This window comes from Nycticebus coucang, chromosome 10 (assembly GCF_027406575.1).
Source record: "Nycticebus coucang isolate mNycCou1 chromosome 10, mNycCou1.pri, whole genome shotgun sequence".
Lineage (NCBI taxonomy): Eukaryota > Metazoa > Chordata > Mammalia > Primates > Lorisidae > Nycticebus > Nycticebus coucang.
Window position 1 is genome coordinate 113,934,413 of NC_069789.1, and position 19,968 is coordinate 113,954,380.

The 19,968-nt window shown below is 44.4% G+C and overlaps 1 protein-coding gene across 1 annotated transcript; it reads right to left on the reverse strand.

The window, feature by feature from the left end:
- Positions 1-788: 788 nt before the first annotated feature.
- On the reverse strand, positions 789-8,743 carry LOC128596558 (sialic acid-binding Ig-like lectin 10). The gene is made up of 6 exons (XM_053606137.1): positions 8,410-8,743; positions 7,433-7,717; positions 6,813-7,094; positions 6,563-6,665; positions 1,167-1,306; positions 789-877 (listed from the first exon to the last, which is right to left on the reverse strand). Exons 1-6 carry the CDS (start codon positions 8,741-8,743, stop codon positions 789-791), a joined length of 1,233 nt encoding a protein of 410 aa, XP_053462112.1.
- Positions 8,744-19,968: the final 11,225 nt, after the last annotated feature.

The window sequence follows — 19,968 nt, forward strand, 5'->3', positions numbered from 1 at the left end:
ATGGCCCCTGCAACAGCAACAGCTCATATCCTGGCATGTTTGGTCTCTGCTCCTGCATGTGGGCGTGCCCTTGGGAGTAGGTGTCAGGCATATTCCCTGCAAGGGCTAACATGAGGCCTGGCACCCAGAGAGCCCCAGGGCATGTTTGCTGAGTGGCAGGGCAGGAGCCTGGAAGCAGGCCTCTGTGTCTGGTGTCTGAGGTGGGGTCACTGCTGGCAATCTGCCACTTGGAACAGCTCCACAGGGCCAGGGGCTCCACGATGGTGATGATCCATCTCAGAGTGGGCATGTCTTCACTCTGCTTTCTCTCTCAGGAGCCCTAGACTGTGGAGAACCAGACTCTACTGTCCCTTTGCCTTGAGTGAGCCCGTTTCACTCTCCGGACTCCCCCACCCCATGTAGGATCCAACCAGCCCCTATAAGCCTCTGTTATGGGTTAGACTGTGTCCCCTCTGACCCCTCCATTCATATGTTGATGTCCTAAGCCCCAGAACCTTAGGCTAAGACTATATCTGGAGATGGGGGTCTTTACACAGGGAATTATGGTTACATGAGGCTCCACAGGTGGACCGTGATTGATATGGCTAGTTGTCCTATAAGAAGAGTTTAGGACACAGAAGGAAGACCACAGGAAGATACTGGGACGAGAAGACGCCATCCACAGGCCAAGGAGAGAGGCATCAGAAGGAATCCAGCCTGCCTATACTCTGAGCTTGGAATCCACCCTACCTATACTCTGGAGCTTCCAGCCTCCAGAACTGGGAGACAGACAGTCAGCAGCTGCTGTTTCAGCTGCCCAGCCTGCAGCACCTGCTGTGTCTGTGCCGGCCCCTGCTGAGACCCTGCAGGGACTGCTCCGCCAGCAGCACATTGCTGCCTGCTCCAAGGGGACAGCATCTTGAAGACTGAGCAATCCCTCATGGGCCCCCAATTAAGTCTCAGTCCTGCTTCTTCATCCCGGGCCACACCTCAGAAACAGTGGGAGAGCTTGCTGCAGTGAGGACCATTTGAGCTGTCACTAGAAGTTCAGGGTTCTCAGGACAGGAGTGCATGTGTTGGGGGTGGGGGGGCTGTGAATTTCTGCTGAATGAGCAGTCCCTAGGGCTCTGCTAGGCAGTGGGTGGGTCTGGCCTGCCGCCCTGGGGCTTGACTGGCCCTGGATTTACCTCCAGGCTCAGCCTGTGCAGCTTCAGCTTTAGACTCCTTCGGTGTTTCTGGCTCCTCCAGCAGCTTTGCTTTCTTGAGGCTCAGGGCCTCTTTGGTCTTGGAAATGTGATTTTCCTTCCACCATTTAAGCATCTTCATTCTGGGGTGAGGAGCCTTGTGGTGAATGCTGTGTTCAGTCCCAGTCTCCCACCTTCTACCAGCCCCCTGAAGGAGCAATGGGCTGGTGGCTAGAAGACTGGGCTCCCCGGACCTGCTGGTTCTGTGACCAGCACACCCCACCCCATCCCACCAAATGGCGTATGAATCTCTGCTCTCTTGGCTTGACTCCTCTCCCCAGCCTCTTTCCTGGCCTCTCGCCCTCCAATCTATCCCCACTAGGCCCCCGAGCTTGGCCTGCCTGTACCCTGCTCACAGCTCCCCCAGGGCTCTTCAGTGTCCCATGACAGAGTCCCAGCCCCTCAGCCCTTCCTCTGCTTCTTTTGCAACCCTGTACTGTCTCAAAGTATACAAGGTCAGACAATTAAGTTCCTCAAACTCATCCTAGATCAAAAGCTACATACCTCATTGTTGAATACCACTACAATCACCTTTGAAGTACTCTCCTTGGGAAGCTATGCTCTGATGCTAGTGCCTAGTCCACCCTACAAAGCGATTTGGGAACTCTTTTCCTGGAATGGTCATCAGAGGTGCTGTGTCTGAGGTCTAACAATGAAGTTTGTGAACTCATCAGAAAAAGTGCTTTGAAGGGTGGACCAGGCACTGGCATTGGTGTGTAGCGTCCCAAGGTGAGTACTTTGAAAGGTGATCACAGTGATACTCAGCAATGAAGCATGTAGCACTTTTTCTAGGACAAGTTTGCAAACTTAACTGTCTAACCTCATACGCATTTTGCCTTTGGACAGGTCCTTTTTGGCAACTTTCTTCTTTCTCCTACTCTTTCTGTGTGTCAGTACACTGAGTGCTGCCTTGGTCTTTTTGACAGCTGTGTAGTTCTCTTGTGTGGACCTTCATGGGCTATAAAGCCCAAAATTTACTATGGGATTGTGAGAATAAGGGTTAGCTAGCTGCTTTAGACCAGTGGTTCTCAACCTTCCTAATGCCATGGCCCTTTAATACAGTTCCTGTGGGTCGCGACCCACAGGTTGAGAACCGCTGCGCAGTGTCCTTTCAGTGGCCTGGTGCTGGAGAGCAGGCAGGGCAGTGTAAGAGTGATGAAATCAGCAAGTGGGTGTCATCTATTTTTTTCTCTCAAGAAAAGATTGGATGGTACCTAGACAAAGCCCGTGGGCTGAGCTAGGAGAGATTTGTTCATGTTTATACCCTTCAGAGAAGGAGCTAGAAAAGAAAGAATGATTGAAAATTTAGGAGACATAAAGGATGATTAATGAGTCCCTAAGGAAGTGAAGGAGATGTGTTCTCAAGCACTGGAGGTAGGGCTAACCTTGGACAGGAAGGCGGACACCTTATTCTTTGAAAAAGGCAAGAAATATATCATTACTGCCAAAGAGAATAATCTTGTAGTTGTTGGGGGGTTGCTTCTTTCCTGCAACTGTGTAGTCCCTTGTGGGCAAACATTATTGCTGAAAGTGAGAGGGGAGGAGATATGGGATTTAGAGGAAAGAGGAAAACACTGGGAACACTGACAGAGCATGGTGTTGGAGAAGGTGACTCGGGCAGGACAAGCTAAAGGATTTGTGGCCAGTACTGATGCTCTAGCTCCAGCCCCAAGGATGGAGATACTGAGAGAGTGGGGTTCCCCTTAGTATCTCCCTGTAGATACTAGACTGTCAGCCTAGTACTTATTTACTTTTCTATATTTCTGGAAAATATAGGACACAGGGTAAGAAGGAAAAAAGAGAGAAAGAAGTTTGACAAACATTAAATGAGAGTCCTATAATGAAAGGAAAGGGCAGAGGCAATATATGAACAAACAATGGTTGAAAATTTTTCCAGAACTTATAAAAGACACCAAAGCATGGATTGAAGAGGCCAATTAAATATAATCACTAGCAAATAAAGAAAGACATTTGCACTTAGTCCCATCAGGGTAAAACTGCTAATGCTAATACCAATACCCAAAGCCCAAGAGGCCTGTGGAAGCCTCAAAAAGCCTGGGGAGAAACCAGGAAGCCTTCCTGGCTCACATGATGGAAAGGTTGCAAGCTGAGTCCCAGGTGAGGCATGAGCATCAGCCAGGTGACAGAGGGGAATAGAGATGGAAGATGGGGTGCAAAGGAAGAAGGGCACTGGCAGGAGCCATAAGGTCGGCAAAGATGCAGGACAAGAAACACATCTGTCAGAAACTCACAGGCAAGGTGCTGTTATGACATCTTAAAATGTGAGGCAGGAGCAGAGGAAATGAAATAGTGAGGCAGGACCCAGAAATGCTGGAGGCACAGAGATCTTACAGGCAGAGATAGGGACAGATCGTTTTCAATGGAGTAGCAGCTCAGAGTCACAGCTGACTTTTCTTCTGTGATGACAGAAGCAAGATGATAGTGGAATGTGGAATAGTTCAAGATACTGAAAGAAAATAACTGCCAGTGCAGAATATCTTTCAACTATGAAGGTATCTCTATCTATCTATCCATCTATCTATCTATCTATCTATGTGTGTGTGTGTGTGTGTGTGTGTGTGTGTGTGTATAGATAGAGAAAGAGAAAGAGAGAGAAGCAACCAAGGATGTTTGCTACCAGAAAACCATCTCTAAAGGGCCTCCTAAGATATATTTCAGAAGAAAAATTATTCTGGGTGGAAGATCTAATACACAAGGAATGAAGAGTAGAGAATACGGTAAATATGTACATAAATCAAAATGAACAGTGAACATATAAAATAAGGATGATGATGAGGATGGTGATGATGATGATAATGTCTTTTGGGGCCCCAAATATAGGATTGATATGTCAGTGATGATAAAATGCCACTAACGGCAAGACACATGATTTATATCTCACTAACGAAGTAAATGCTGCCAATGAAACTATGACAAGTATTTTAATATAGTCCCAAACAGCGTATAACTCTTGTTAATTTGAAATTTCTTTGATCTGTTCTAAAGGATTTGGTGATTTCTCCTGACTTCATTTGCATTGACAGGTTATGAGATGGATTGCCCTTCTGCTTTTGTCTTAGTAGCAAAGAGTAACATGGCCTCGTCCACATCTGGGTATATCTCTTAGATTTTATTTATTTATTTATATGGCTGGGGATTCATTGAAGGTACAATAAACCAGGTTACACTTACACTGATTGCATTTGTTAGGCAAAGTCCCTCTTGCAATTGTGTCTTGCCCCCAAAAGGTGTGGTATTTATTTATTTTTTTAGACAGAGTTTCATTTTGTCACCTTTAGTAGAGTGCTGTGATGTCATAGCTCACAGCAACCTCCAACTTTTGGCTCAAGCAATTCTTGTGCCTCAGCTGCCCAAGTAGCTGGGACTACACGTGCCCATCATAACACCCGGCTACTTTTAGAGGCAGGATCTTGCCCTTGCTCAGACTGATCTCCAACTTGTGAGCTCAGGCAATCCACCCACTTCAGCCTCCCAGAGTGCTAGGATTATAGGTGTAATCCACTGCACCTGGCCCTTTCTTAGATTCTATAAAACACCAAGTTGCTGCTTTACAAAAAGAAAAAATATGGAATTTTAGTCATTCCTCAAACAAATAATATGGATGTCCTAAAAATAAAATGCATGGCTACTCTTTTATCCAGTGCCCTGTTGCACCCAATAACTGTTTGGAAAGGCAATCCATTAAACATATATCAATAACCACATAACTTGATTAAAGTGATATGGGTTGAGTACCCCTTTTTGAAATGCTTGGAAGCAGAAGTGTTTTGGATTTTGGAATATTTGCATTACATTTACCAGCTGATCACCACCCCAAATCCCAAAATTCAAGATCCAAAATGCTCCAATGAGCATTTTATTTGGGTGTCATTTTAGCACTCAAAAATGTTTGAATTCTGAAACATTTTGGATTTCAGATTTTTGGGTTTGGGATGCTCAATACGTAATACGAACAGCAATGACTGGTTCATTTATGTGCCAAGATGCCTGTTTCAAGAGTGCCACATGGAACCAGAGGCCACTGTAAATGACCATCATCTGTAAGCCATATCTCAATTTCAGAGATGATAGCATGTGCAATAACACGCATACTAGAATTGATAAAATGCCATCAAGCATGTCATGACAATAGAATGGGAGTTGAGAGGAGAAAAAATAGACTTAAACTGATACGCGGTCTTTCCATAACCCGGAAGGCAGATATAAGTTTTAATCAATTTAGACTTTGATAACTGAAGTACGCCTGTTGTAATTTCTAGGTAATCAGTAAAAGCCTTGAAAGAAAATATATTAATCACTCAATTTTTAACTAGTAGAAAGGAAAAAAATGGATTGATAAAAATACCTTGCCAATCCAAAAGAAGGCAAGAAATAAGAAATGTAAGAAACTAAACTTAGGATGGCATATTTAAATCCAGGCACACTAGTAATTACATTAAGTAAATTCACTTGAATCCAATTAAAAGATTACCAGGTTGAAAAAGTCAAATTACATGCTGTTTGTAAAACATAAATCTAAACCTTAAGGTCTCAGATTGAAAGCAGAGATGATGAAGAAAACCAGTGTCTGCTCTCAGGAAAATATACACATTTTTAAACAGACTTGAAGGTAATAACGTGCCTCTAGATTATATAAAACAGAAACTGACAGAATTTCAAGAAGAAACAGACAAACCCACAATCATTGTAAGAGGTTTAAAGACACAGCTCTCTTATCATTAGAGCAAGCAGGCCAATAAAATCAGTATAAACATTAAACAACATGATTCATGAATTCCATTTAAAGACTATATATGTGTGTGTATGGTATATATACACACGCACATATATACTTCATTTGACAAGTGTAGTGTAGAATATACATTCTTTTCAAGCCTACATGAAATATTTATAGAAACTAAACCAAAAATCTGCCACAAAGAATATAAGGAATTGAAGTCATACATAGTGTATTTTCTGATCTCATTGGATTTAAGCTGGAAATAAAAAGAAGATTATCGGGAAATATTGATCTGCCTTTTGAAAAACCTTATGGGTCAAGAATCATAATGAAAAGTAGAGATATTTAACCACATGATAATAAAATGACTCACGTTAACATTTGTGAGATGCAGTTGAAGCTGTGCTGAGAGGGAAATTTATAACCTCAAACACAAAGATTGGAAAAGAAGAATGGCTGAAAGTTCATGTAAGAGTCAATTGGAAGAAGGTAAGCAAAGCAAAATACGCTGGAATAAAATACAAGAAAGGAAAGAACATAAATTGATGCAGTAGGCTTTGGGAGAGGCTTGCTGATGAATTTGAACTATGATACTCACACAAGGAGGACAAGGCAGAAGAAGGACAGTGAGACTGCAATGGTTCCATACATGATACCGTGGATCAAACCTTTCACAAACACGTTGGAAACGGAATTCTTATCTGGAATCAGAGGGAGGTGAGAGGGGTGTTTCTCCTTAGGCTCGGAAGTTTGAGCTACAGCTCTACTCTTTCCTCTGGTCCTGTGCCCACCCTCAACCTGGTTCCTACTATCTTTCTGGTTCAATCACCAGGCCCCTGGATTCTCACTTGGTATCAGGAAGATCCTTGAAGTATGGATTCCATATTGGTTCTTCCCCTCGCAGAAAAGTCTCATGAGTATTTCTGGCTCCCCAATGAGGCTAATGGTGCTGTTGGCCCAGGGGGCATGTATAGTAGAGGTCACCTGGAGGATGGCATCCATGTTGCTCACATCCACGAGGGCACCTCCCAGCCACCACTGCACGGAGGGTGTGGGGACCCCATGGAAGGCACAGCTGCACTGCAGTGTCTTCTCCAAGGAGCAAGAGGAGTTGAACAACCTGGTCGGTGCTGTGGGGAGGGAGAATCAGGAGTCCGTAAGGCATCCTGACTTTCCTTCCCTGCTTCTTCCGAGACCCTGAATTCTCTTTGTCTGCTATTCACAGGGAGCTTCAGAAAACCTTTCCGGAAGTGCAGAGGGGACTCAGAGCAATTCCCTTTCATCCTCTCTCCTCATCTGCCTCCAATTCTGCCTCTGCTCTTAACTCTGACCTCTCAGCCCCAGCAGTCAGGGTAAGATGTAAGATGTGATTGCCCCCCAGCCTTCTTCCCTCGGCTACTCAGGTGTCTCCCACGGGCCCACTATTTCTCACATGTATGGGATTCTACCTGTGTCCATCAGCACTCACAGGTTGCTTGGAGCTTGGCCATGCCACTTCTGCTCAAGTTAGCTAGGGTGAAGTGCAAGTGGCATCTTAGGGTGGTGCCATGGTCCTCAGGCTTTGGGGTGAGGTGCAGCACTGAGGTGGGGGAGCTGCTGGACACGCCTGGGGTGGAGGACAAAGTGGGCCTTCTCCAGGAGAGGAAAAGGCTTTTGGTTTCTCTGCAGGTGCCTTTGATGGTACAGTTCAAGGTCACAGGCTTCCCAGCTGCAAGAATCTCTAGGATATGGAGCTTTGACTTTTGAGTCAGATCTAGAAGAGACAGAAGGAATAGACCCAAACCTGCAGACAAGGGACTGTCATAGACACTTCATTGCTGCACGACATTTACAGGTTACAAGGTGCTTCCTTGCCCATTGGCTCATTTGGAAAACCCCCCAACTTCTGAACAACCCATGGAACCTGGGATTGGTATTTTTGGGTGGTTTTCCACAAATAGATTTCGTTTCTCTGTGTGGAAGTCATGTACCCCATGGTCCAGGTGAGCAAACTAAAGAGGCTCACCTAGAGCTAGAATCTGAACTCTGGTCTTCCAAGACAGAGGGAGAGTAGATTTTTTGAGGATCTTCATGGCCTGTGGTTCCTTACCTGTCCCCCAGACTAAACTAAACTAGACTAGACCATAGCTCCTACACTGCCTTTCTCCCTCCAACCTAGCTCTCCCCTTAGGCTCTGTCCCTGCCCAGCCTGATCTGTTCAGTTTCTTACTGGATGGATGCTACTGAGCAAGTCACTTTTCCTCTCTTTGCCATTTCTTTTTGGAAAAATAAATTACCATCTACCAAATGCAACTATCCTATTGCCTTATTGTAAAATTGCTGTAAAAATTAAATGCCTAAGGTTTTGTAAAACCCAGTGTCTGGTGAAGTAAAAACCACCACAATGACCAGAACCCCTTCTGGATCTTCTTTCTAAAACACGTACTGCATGAGAAGGAATGTCACCTGACACAGAGAGTTTGATATTCTCTGTTGGGGAAGCATGTTTTTGTTCTCCTAGATCTGCATAGAGTAGGTATGTCATGCCATCTCCTTTGAGTATATCATGGATCATCAGGGTACAGTCTGGGTCTTTCGATTTCTCAAGAATATGGAGTCTGTCCATGGCATTATCATCCATGGTAGCATTGGGTTTGTTGGGAGCTGCGGGAGAGCTGCTATTTTCACTGAGCCAGTACCCCATGATCATAGGGTTGCTCGGGGATTCTTCAGGAAACTCAAATATGCAAGGGATAGTGGAGCATGGCCCCTCTTCCACTGGCATCTTCTTGACTTCCATCGAAACAATAGAAAGTAACCCTGTAAGGAGAGAGTCAAGCTAAAAATCAGACTCACCTAGCATCCTCCCATAGCCCTCCTGTGCATTAAAGGACTAACGTCAGGTAGGAAAGACTTGGCACTTGCCTCGCTGGAAGGTGGACTCTAAGCCCTTGGAATGTTCCACCTGATAAGATTGTCTTTGATAACGTATGCTAATACCGATTTCTGGTGAGGACCTTGGGCCCTGAGGTACCACCTTGACTTCTGGATAGGCTGGAGACCAAGATCTTTCAGGCCTTCATGACTGGCCTTCAATAAAAACCCTGGACACCAAAGCTTAGGTGAGCTTCCCTGCTTGGCACCTCTGAGCCTGCATTGCTTCTGAAAGAAGCAACCATTGGTCCTGTAATTCCACTGGAACAGGACAGCTAAAAGCTTGCGCCTGGTTTCGCCTCCACCCTCTACTGATTTTAACCTGTATCCTTTTGCTATCAACAACTATAACCACGAGGGAAATAGTTCCGCCGGAAAGAGGGATGGAGGGAGGGGGGTGGGGCCTTGGTGTGTGTCACACTTTATGGGGGCAAGACATGATTGCAAGAGGGACTTTACCTAACAGTTGCAATCAGTGTAATCTGGCTTATTGTACCCTCAATGAATCCCCAACAATAAAAAAAAAAAAAAAAAGAAAGAAAGAAAGAAATAGTTCTGCTGAGTCCTTGTGAATCACTGAATCCAAAAGAATTCCTAGGGACTCCCAGATGGCACCACTCCCATCTCATCTGCCAGATATTTTCTCACTCTTGTTGTTGGTATTAATTGTATCTTGTGACTCTGGCCATGTCGCATCATTTCTGCATCTTGGTTTCTCAGTCAGAAAGATGAGTACAATAATACCAATGCTGCAATGTTGGTAGAATTAAGGATGGTAACTACAGAGGTACATGATTCGCTCTAGTAAAAACTACAGATTGTAACTTAGCTGTAGGCTGTCAGTGAACAAGTATCCCTTCCCTTTCCTCCTCCATTTCCTAAGTGATAGCTAGCTCTCTTATGTACAAAACGGATGGACTGTTTAAATAACTGGGTCCTGAGGTCATGTCTGCTAACAGCATCATAAAATGATGGTAATGATAATGACATATGTCATTAGCAGGTTTCCCAGTCCCTTCATGATGCCTGATCAAGCCATTCTCATTACAGTTTCATTATTACCTTCATAGACATGGGGAAACTGAGGCTCAGTGAGATTAATGGCATTGCTTGTAGGTCACAGATAAAGGAGTTATGGCACCAAACTGGGCTAAGTCAGGACTCAGGTCATCACAACTATGAATCTCGACACACTGGGTTTGGGTTCTGGGCTTGCATGCTGTTCCTCTTCTCCAAAATGTGACTTAATCACACCCACCACACTCCTGGGACATCAGGAGAGCAATGCATTTATTATCTAAGTTCTAGAGAGGTGGGGGGGATGGCATTTAAAATGGAATTAGGAGTCAGAAGAGTTGGGCACCTGCTAGCCACATTTCTAGTGCCTCTGGGCAAGCTGAAATTGAAGGTAAAGGTAATTCACCTCTTATGCCTTTTCCTCATCTATGACACAGGGATAATAATCCCTTAGGGAATTAGGTGAAATAGGATACACAGTGGGTCTCAGTGCCAGCTGCAGAACTTGTGCATGGAAGGTGTCTGCCAGGTGGGTCATTATGAAAGTTTTGAGATACACAAAACTCAAAACATCTGCATGGACAAAAACAAATGAAGTCCTCCTAGCTTCAAGTTGAAATTTACATGGGTAAATCAGAGAGGCTGCTGGCAACTGTGTTTCTTGAAAGTGAAGTAATAACACAGCCTGTCTCAAAACTTTCATACTGGCCAGGTGCAGTGGCTCATACCTGTAATCCTAGCACTCTGGGAGGCTGAGGCAGGTGGATTGCTTGAGCTCATGAGTTTGAGACCAGCCTGAGCAAAAGCGAGACCCCATCTCTACCAAAAAATAGAAAACTGAGGTAAGAGGATCACCTGAGCCCAAGAGTTTGAGGTTGCTGTGAGCTATGATGCCATGGCACTCTACCCAGGGTGACAGCTTGAGAATCTGTCTCAAAAAAAAAAAAAAAAACTTTCATACTGACCCTCATTATGTATCAAGTAAATAATTCCTTGTGTCCTCACCTCCTCACCTCTCCTTCTTACCTCAGCCTTGCCCACCTTCCATACCCCCACCCCAAGTCCCTGTCCCACTTACCCAACCACAGCAGTGGTAGAGCCATCAGCACAGGCATGATCTCAGGGGCATGAGGGGACCAGAGTGTCTCTTGCTGCTGATTCTGACCTCAGATCTGTGTGTCCTGGAGGAAGGGATTTGGACTGGATGAGGAGAGGGACAGCAGTGAGAAGGCTGGGCTGGGGTGGAAATAAGCCCCCTGCTTGCTGAGTGCTTTTGTCTCCTCAGAGGCTGATGAACCCAGATGCTGAGGAGCTTCAGAAACAGGAGTCACCTCTAAGGCTCCGTGAGGCCCCAGCACCGTGTCTGCTTCCCCCTTTCTCCTCCAGTCTTCAGGCCCAGGCCACTCTCCCTTCACAGGGCCTCACATTCAAGTTTAAGGAGCTCAGACTCTGTTCTAAGTCACTGGGGAAAGCATGGAAATTATGGAAAAGCTTTGAATATGGAGAGGGCAGGTCTGCCTGTTCTAAAGGTCCCCTGGGTCTGTACTGAGGGGCAGGCAATGGCCCAGGAGAAAGATAGGGATGGAGAAAACGCAACATATTTAAGGGAGATGGGTAAGAAATAAACATTTCTGTGGCTGGCAGCATAAATCCTAACCCTGCCTTGAATTCAAAGCTCTCCACAATGTTGACCCACATTTTTTCTATCTCCCCTGCTCCCTTTCCCTGAACCCCATCATTCTTCCTGTGCCAAAGAGAGAAAGGCACCCTTTCTGCAGACACTCTGCACATCCTACATCTGTATGCTTATTCAGGCCACCTCTATTTCATGGTGTCCTTCTGCACCTCTGGTCCTCTGCCCACGTTCAAATCCTCCCTCCTTCCAAGTCCAGGTCAAATGTGACCTTCTCCTGGAGGGTCCTTCCCAGATCTCCATAACCAGAAAGAAGCTTCCTCTCTCAGACTTGCTTCTGCACCTTGTCTGCCCATCTCTTCTAGGGTAATGCTCCAGGCCTACCTGAAAGCTGTCTGCCTACCTCCATCCTCTCCCTCATTATTTCAAATTTGTTCAGGTGATAAAGCCCTCAGTTTGAAGAAAAAGTCTCTATTTCCCCACCTCCTTTCTATGGACTGGTGTCCACACCGCACAGTTCTTGCCAGCGAGCCAAGCAGAAGAAATATTCAATCAAATTATTTCAGCAAATAAAAGCCTATTCAGCTGTTTCACCCAGTTTTTTCTTTTTTTATCATCACAGTGAGCTCCAAAGGCCTTTTTCCTTTTTGCATATGATACTAATAGAATTCCAGAGCCTGGTTTATACAAAAGTAAATTTTCATAATAAAGTACACGAGTCTCAGAAAGAGTTGAAAGAAATGCTTCCTTCCCCTGAAGCAATAAATCAAAAGATATTGTTCTGTGTTATAAAATGGTTCAAGGAATCTGCTTTGACACTCTGCAGAACTGAGAATGTTTATAAGGATATCATTTATGTTCTTGCAATATACAGTTTCCTATGAATATTCATGACTATTGCTGACTTGTTCTCGTCTTTGTTAATAGAAATCTGCCCTTGGAAGAACAATTTAAACAAAGCAGTCTTATGAGACTCCAAAGACATCAGAAATTATTCCCTGTCTTATGAAAATGATCTCCAAAATAACATGAAGTTTTGACAGGTTGTCTTACTAGATGGTTTCTTGCTTCATTAATAACAACATTGTCCCTGACACCTCTGTTTTCCCAAGTTGTATACCTGTCTAGAGAGAAGACTCTTCTTCCTCATGAACAATGCAAAGTTCTTCCTCGTGAACTTTGCCAGACTTATTATTAAGCAAATATGTGGACAGACTCGTCTACTTGAAATACCAAAGGTAAGAGGCTGTCGGCTAGAGAGTTCTAGGGAGTTCTGCTTTTCTGATATTAGCACCACCACTTCTTCCCCAGTGCTTTCTCCATCCTCCCAGGAAGATGGATGTGATTGCTGAGATGGAGTGGCCACCTAGTAATCATGAGATAACACAGAGATGAAAGTCAGAGATTTGAGGATGTTGTTGATAACAACAGAGGGAGCCTGGCTCCCCAACGCCTTGTGGAGCTGTGCATTTGGTTGTCATGCAAGTTGGGGAATTGATGAAATATCTTTCAGGAAATCTATTTAAGAGTGAACTCCTTCAGGGAAGGCCCTATATCAAATAGACTTCACCGTGCTTAGAAAGATTCTTGTCTGATGAACATTCACTGGGAAAAAAATGAGAAAGCACAATCTTTTCCTGCTTTGTGGAAAGCATTCATTTGGAATTGGGCTGCCTGAGTTTGAGCATCAGCTGTTCATTATTCCTGGCACTGCTTTCTGGCTCACCCAGGGGACATTGCCAACCATGTTATCCCTTGCTGGTACCACAAGGGAGGTCAGAAATAATGAATACTTCCCCAGCTTCCCTTGCAATTGTGGTGGCCATGTGATAATGCAATGGGGATGGAAAGTCTGCTGGGGTTCTGAAACAATTTTTTAAAATCATCCTCATTCGGGGTAGTTTATATCAAATAAAAGGCATTCATTTTATGTACGACATTCCATAAATTTTGATGAATGAATGCATGTGCTTAATCACCATCTTAGTCATGATTTGGAACACTTCCATCAATTTCTATTTCTTTTGCTAGCATATAGAAATCCAGGTGGTATATTGACCCTGCTAAACTCATTAATTCTAGTAGTTTTTTTTTGAAGATTCTTTTCCTACATAAAAAATCATGTTATCCATGAGTAAGGACATTTTTATTTCTTCCTTTACAATCTGTATGCCATTTACCTGTCTTTCTTGCCTTACTGAGTTGGTAAAGACCTCCTGTACAATGTTGGATACAGAGATGCCTGTGTACGTCTTTGCCTTGTTGCTGCTCATAGATGGGAACACTTAGTCTTTCATTGTTAAGGGTGATATAATGTATCTTTTTCACAGATACTACTTATCAGGCTAAGAAATTTCCTTTTGAGTTTGTGGGGCTTTCTGTTTTGCTTTTATTTTTCTGTTAACCATGTGTAAAGATTTAATTTTGTCAAATGCTTTTTCTCTATTGAGTTGATGGTGATCATAAAGTTTTTTTCTTTGATGTATTAACTTGACTGGCTTTCAACTCTTGAATCACTTTTATATTCCTCAGGTAAACTTGCATGATCCATGATGTATTATATTTTAGAGATTATTGAATTTTATTTAATAATATTTTTGTCAAGCATTTTGGTATCTATCATTACAAAAGATATTGGTCCATAAATATGTATTTTTGTAATCTTATGTTTTGATAACAAAGTAATGCTAGCATCATAAAATGAGTAAGAAAGTGTTTATCTTATTTTATAGAAGAATTGTATATAATTAGTATTATAAGCACTTATTCCTTAAATGTTAGGTAGAATCCACCAGTGAAGTTATGTAGGCCTGGAGTTTTATGGATGGAAACATTTCTACTTATAAACACAATTTCTGTTCCTGATTCACAGAAATAGATGTAAGGCTATTCAGGTTACCTATTTCTTCTTTTAAAAATGTGGTAATTTGTAACTTTCAAGGAATTCCACTTTACCTAAGTTAGCAAACTTATTGGTATAAAGTTGTTCATATATTCCTTACCCTTTTGATATCTTTAGGATCTGTGGTTATATTCACTGATTCCTAATTTTTGTAATTTGTGTCTTTTTTTCTTGCATGTTTTACTCAAAGTTTACACATTTTACCTACTGAGGTAGGTATTCATTTTCATTTTCTGCATAACAAATTACTGTCTTAATGAGTTAAAGCAAAACATTCATTATTTCATAGTTTCTGTGGGTCAGGAATCTGGGCATGGCTTAATGGGGTTTTCTGTTCTGGGGTTCCTGACAAGGCTGCCACTAAAGTATCAGCCAGAGTGAAGATTTCATCTGAAGGCACAACCGGGGAAGGATCCACTTCCAAGCTCACTTATGTGGTTGTTGGCAGAACTTCAGCTCTACCAGGGCTGTTGTACTGAACTCCTCACAGGCTATTGACAGAGGCTGCCCTCATCTCCTTGCCACCTGAGGCTCACTATTATGGCAACTTCATTCATGAAAGTCAACAAGAGAAAGCTGGCTAGCACAATGGAAGTTGCAATGTCATGTAGCCCCATCACAGGGGTGACATCTCATCACCTTTTCCATTGTCTGTGGGTTAGAAACAAGTCACCAGGCCAGCTCATGTTCAAGAGGAGGGCATCACAAAAGTGTGTGAATACCAAGAGAGGGGTCACTGGAGGCAATATTAGAATCTGGCTGCCATGAGGCACAAGCAACATCACTATGGGATTCCTCTAACAGAAAATAGTACAAGGGGAAAGGTGTCTTCCATCCTTAAGTGGACATAGAGTTTTGCAAAGCTTTGGAATGGTTGGTGGATGCATCGTACATGGCAGAGAAGTGGAACTGGTATCAGTTAGGCACAATATAAATTAAAGATACCTTCACCTTTGACCCGTTTGGTAGGCAAACTTCTGAATTCCTGCTACCCAGTTATTCAATCAAATATGAATCTAAATGAGGCACTTTGATGATACACTTTGATGAATGAAGTTGCCATAATAGTGAGCCTTAGGTGGCAAGGAGATGAGGGCAGCCTCTGCCAATAGCCCGTGAGGAGCTCAGTACAACAGCTCTGGTGGAGCTAAAATTCTGCCAACAACCACATAAGTGGACTTGGAAGCAAATCCTTCCCTGGTTGTGCCTTCAGAGGAAATCTTCACTCTGGCTGACACTTTAATGGAAGCCTTGCCAGGGATCCCAAAACAGAAAACCCCATCAAGTCATGCCCAGATTCCTGATTCACAGAAACTATTAGCTGATCTTAAATTGAAAAGATTATCTTGGACTACACAGATTAACACAATGTAATCACATGAGCCCTTCAAAGCAGAAGAGTCAGAGAGATTGAGAAGAGAAAGAAATAGGACAGAGGAGCCAGAAGAGGAGGTCAGAGAGTGTTGAAGCATAAGAAGGACTTGATGTACCATTGCTTGAAGATAAAGGAGGGAGACCATGAACCAAGGAGTTCAGGCAGTCTCTAGATGCTGAGAATGACCCCAGGTGCCACCCAGAAAAGAAACGGACACTTCAGTGCTACAAATGCATGAAACTGAATTCTGCCAACAATCTGAACGTAACTGGAAATGACTTTATCCCTAGGGCTGCAGGAAAGCAATGCAGCCCTGCTAATACTTTGATTTAGGCCATGCAAAAGATGGAGCAGGAAGCCATCTGAGGTACACATGCTACATCAGAACTTCTGACCTTTTGTGAGATCATGATGGGTGTTGCTATAAGCTGCTAAATTTGTGGTAATGGTTGTGTCAGCAACAGGAAACCAATACAATCTGGATGTGAAGCCAGCTGCCAGGGAAGGGTTCTAGATTCTCCTGCGGGGTGGATGGCCCAGCAGTCCAAAGGCCTCATCTTTGCTTCCCATTTTCCAGGTAAGTCTGGGTCGGGCCCTTCCTAGGTAACTGTTACCTTATCTGAAAGACAGTCTGGTTCACAATTTTCAAACAGGTGGCTTTGTGAGGCAATCACAATTTAGGGGGTTTTACTTAGCCCATATAAACTTTAATGAGTTACTAATGTTCAAAATTATGATCCTCACATAAAAGTCTGAATTCTCAGCTTCTGTAAGATAAATTAGATCCAGCAACAATCTGGGTAGACATCAATTTTCTCCCTTAACATGGGAAATATGTCCCTGCTGCACTAGTCTGGTAGGTGTGTGTAGAGGATTAAAATTCCACCCATTATGTATCTTCTCAATAAAAGGACTCTGCGAGAAGTGCTCAGGGCTTGCCCTGCACCTATGGGAAGCCCACCTCTTGCACTTATACTCTCAATCCATGTCCCGTGTGATCATTTATTTGGTTGCGACAGGTGTGGAGAGCACCGTGGTTAAGGCTGTGGGCTCCGAAGTCTGCCTGTCTGAATTTAGGCCTGGCTTTACTGCTTGCCAGCTGTGTAACTGCGGTTCCCCAGTTTTCTCACTTATAACTTGTAGGTTGCCACAGCACCCATCTTGTGGAATCGTTGGAAGGATTAAGTGAGTTAACCCATGTAAAGTTCTCAGAACAGATCCCAGCACAAAAGAAGTGCTTCTCATTTGCACCCACTGCCTGGTTCCCTTAGGACTGCTCTTGACTGTAATCTCTTCCCAGACGTGTTTTGGTTCAAGAACCAGTCCTCTGCTTTTTCATTCTGGTTTGTTTCTCTTAAGGAATTTCTTTCTCCTTCTCACATCAAGAAGATACTACCAAAGATTCTAGATAATGACTACTTTTTCCCCATTGCACCCCAGTTCCATGCCCCCGGCCCCCACTGTCAAAATCCTTCCTTCTCCTCTGATTTGCAGTGTCAGATTAAATGTTGGGAAGAGCTCCAAGCTGGTTCCAGCTGGGGCTTTGCTAGGATCTCCCTGGGTAACTCTGGGCAAGTCCTATCTTATCTCTGGTCCCCTCTCAGCTTCCTCATCTGTAAAATGGGTGGGTTTTATTGTAGAGTATGTAAAAATCCTCTAGACTCTAAAAATCTGATCTCTTCCTTGTCTAATATTTTGCGCCCCCCCCCCCCATTAAGGGTGGTTGTCACCAACTAAGAGCACATCCACATCTTTGTCCTCACAGGCAACCTCTTCTCCCTCTCCCTAAAAGATCATCTCCTTTTTCAAATTTAGCTCCTGGTTTGGGTTTCAGAGAAGTCCAGCCTGGACCTTCCTCAGTATTATTTCCCTGAAAACCAAACATTCTCCTGTATTTCTGCTGAGTGTATCAGGTGACTGATTGGCTGATTTACTGCTACAGAAACTGGAGAACTCACTTTGCCGAGAATCGAATCAATCGACTGGACTGATTTGACGAGCCTGGCGAACTGACAGGTGGAGTAACGGTGCCGGCTCGCTGGGAGTTCGCCGGGCCCCCCCGAGCCTCCCGCCCCACGCCCGCCGCGCGATCCCGGCTTGGCTGTGCTGGGAGAGAACCCGCGGGCATGGGCGGAGCCAGTCAGGACAACTGTCGCCGCGGGGCGTTGGCGAGAATCATATTCTCTGAGCAGCTGGTAGACTCCAAGTAATTAGGTGTTAAGGGACGTTCCTCCCTCAACCGGTACCTGTGCGCAGGCAGGTCATTGATCCAGGAGCAAAACACCCAGCGTTTTGACCCCCAGGGCCAACCAGAAGGCTCCCCGTGTGCCCTCCCTGTTCTGGTCCCGTGACCGAGGTCCTCACGGACAAAACAAGCCATTCCCGAACCCATCTCTGACCTGCCCCCAACGCTGTGCGGTGCTCTCTCCCCTGCCTGTTCTGGATCCTCATCACCTCTCCTTTCCCAGATCCCGCCCCACCCCCAACAGTGCCCGCCTGGTTTCTTTGGTGGAGGCAAACACCAAATCTGTTATAGAGGCTTCTGTCCTCAGGTTAAAATCTTTGCTGCACATGATTCTCAGAGAAAAAAACCACACTGAATCTGAGCCCACTTGTCAAAATTACAAAGCATAGGAAGAATTTACCCTCCGCCAGTGAGGGCAAAACCTAAACTTCTCCTGGCTCTGAACTCACAAACTCCTCCCACCTCAGAGCCTGGAACCTGCCTTTGGGGTGTCCGGCTAGTCCTAACAGTCCTGTAGGTCTCAACGCAGGTGTCACCTGCTCAGAGAGCCCCTCTGAGTGTGTAATCCAAACTGGGTCCCCTCTTGTACTTTCTAATTCTGTCTTTTTTCCCCCTAGCTTATCAAGATTTTAAACTGTAAGCGTGAGTGCATTTCTCTGTGCACCTGTGTGGACCAGCAGTCCATGGAGGCAGGGCAGCGACTTGCCTGTTCCTCTGATTATCTGGCTCATGTCTCTGTGAAATGTGAGCTGCATGCAAGAGGTGCTTGTTCTTGGGGAGACTTACAGGTGTATAAACATCTACCCTGTGTACAAGATGACCATATCACTGGGGCGGCAGGGTCACTGTACTTACTAATACTGCCCAAGAAATTACCCTCTGCCCAACCTCTGAGAACTACGGGCATCTGGACGGAGAAGGGAGATACAATAAACAGCCCTGGTCCGTTCTAACCCCGGAATCTCCTTCTCATTCCTTGCATGTCTGCCTTTGAACCTGGCCAAGAAATGGTGCAATAAACTCCTAATTAGCATCTTTGCTTCCAGTCTTGCCTCTTCTATATATTGGGGAGGAGGCAGGAAGGAAAGAGAAAGAAAATGAATTTTTATATCTCTTTTTTGCTTCACTTTTTTGCTTCAAATCTTAAAACAGCTTATAATTCATTCATTCAATTATGTGCCAAATATTTTTGAGAGATTATATTTTATAAGATATTTTAGGCAACATTCTAAATGGTGTGGTGATAAGGTAAGAAACAAGACAGGCAAGGTCCCTGTTTTCATGGAACTTACATTCTAAGGGGGTCAGGATAAGGTCCTATGAGATAGATCTCCAATGCCTTTTCTTGGCATTCAGGGCCTGTGGTCGTGTCTTTTTTCTCCTCCTGCATCTCTGGGCACCACTTTTCACCCATTGTCCACCCAGGTTTATGTCACATGAAAGTACTGAAGTTTAAAGGGGAAGTGGAAATGTCTTGTCCAAAGGCACACTGCCACTAAGCACTGAAGTTGGGATTCAATCTAAATATGACAGCTTCAAAGCCTGATGTGCCTGTATATCTCAGGCACTGGGCACAGGAGGGGCTCAGAAGGAGCTTCCAGATGGACCTATGCCATAGTCTCACTTGTGTTTTTCCTTCCTTCGACACCATCACTGGGCAGGCATGTGTTGTCTGGCTAACCTGAGCAAAGACTGTGCCTTCAAAGTTTCTAAGATCAGGTCCAAGAGTAAATCCTTCTTCCATGGAGAACAAGTGTGAAGGTCAGGTGAGGCTTGGGAGGGCTTTGTGACCTGACATGGGTCTGGGGGCTCCAGGCTTACTTCAGACTCCAGGGTTTTGGGGGAGCTCTATGGATTCTGTGGACTTTTATAATTCCGAGGATAGTAGAAACTCCATGGATGATGTAGCTTGCATAGGC

Bases quoted from the DNA above. Each gene is read 5' to 3' on its own strand.
- LOC128596558 (XM_053606137.1), bottom strand. From the start codon at position 8,743: ATGGAAGTCAAGAAGATGCCAGTGGAAGAGGGGCCATGCTCCACTATC. The intron at 6,666-6,812 runs GTGAGAATCCAG...CTCTGATTCCAG, and splicing joins AAGGATCTTCCTGATACCAA to ATAAGAATTCCGTTTCCAAC. The intron at 878-1,166 runs GTAAATCCAGGG...CCCTTGGAGCAG, and splicing joins TGCACAGGCTGAGCCTGGAG to GCAGCAATGTGCTGCTGGCG.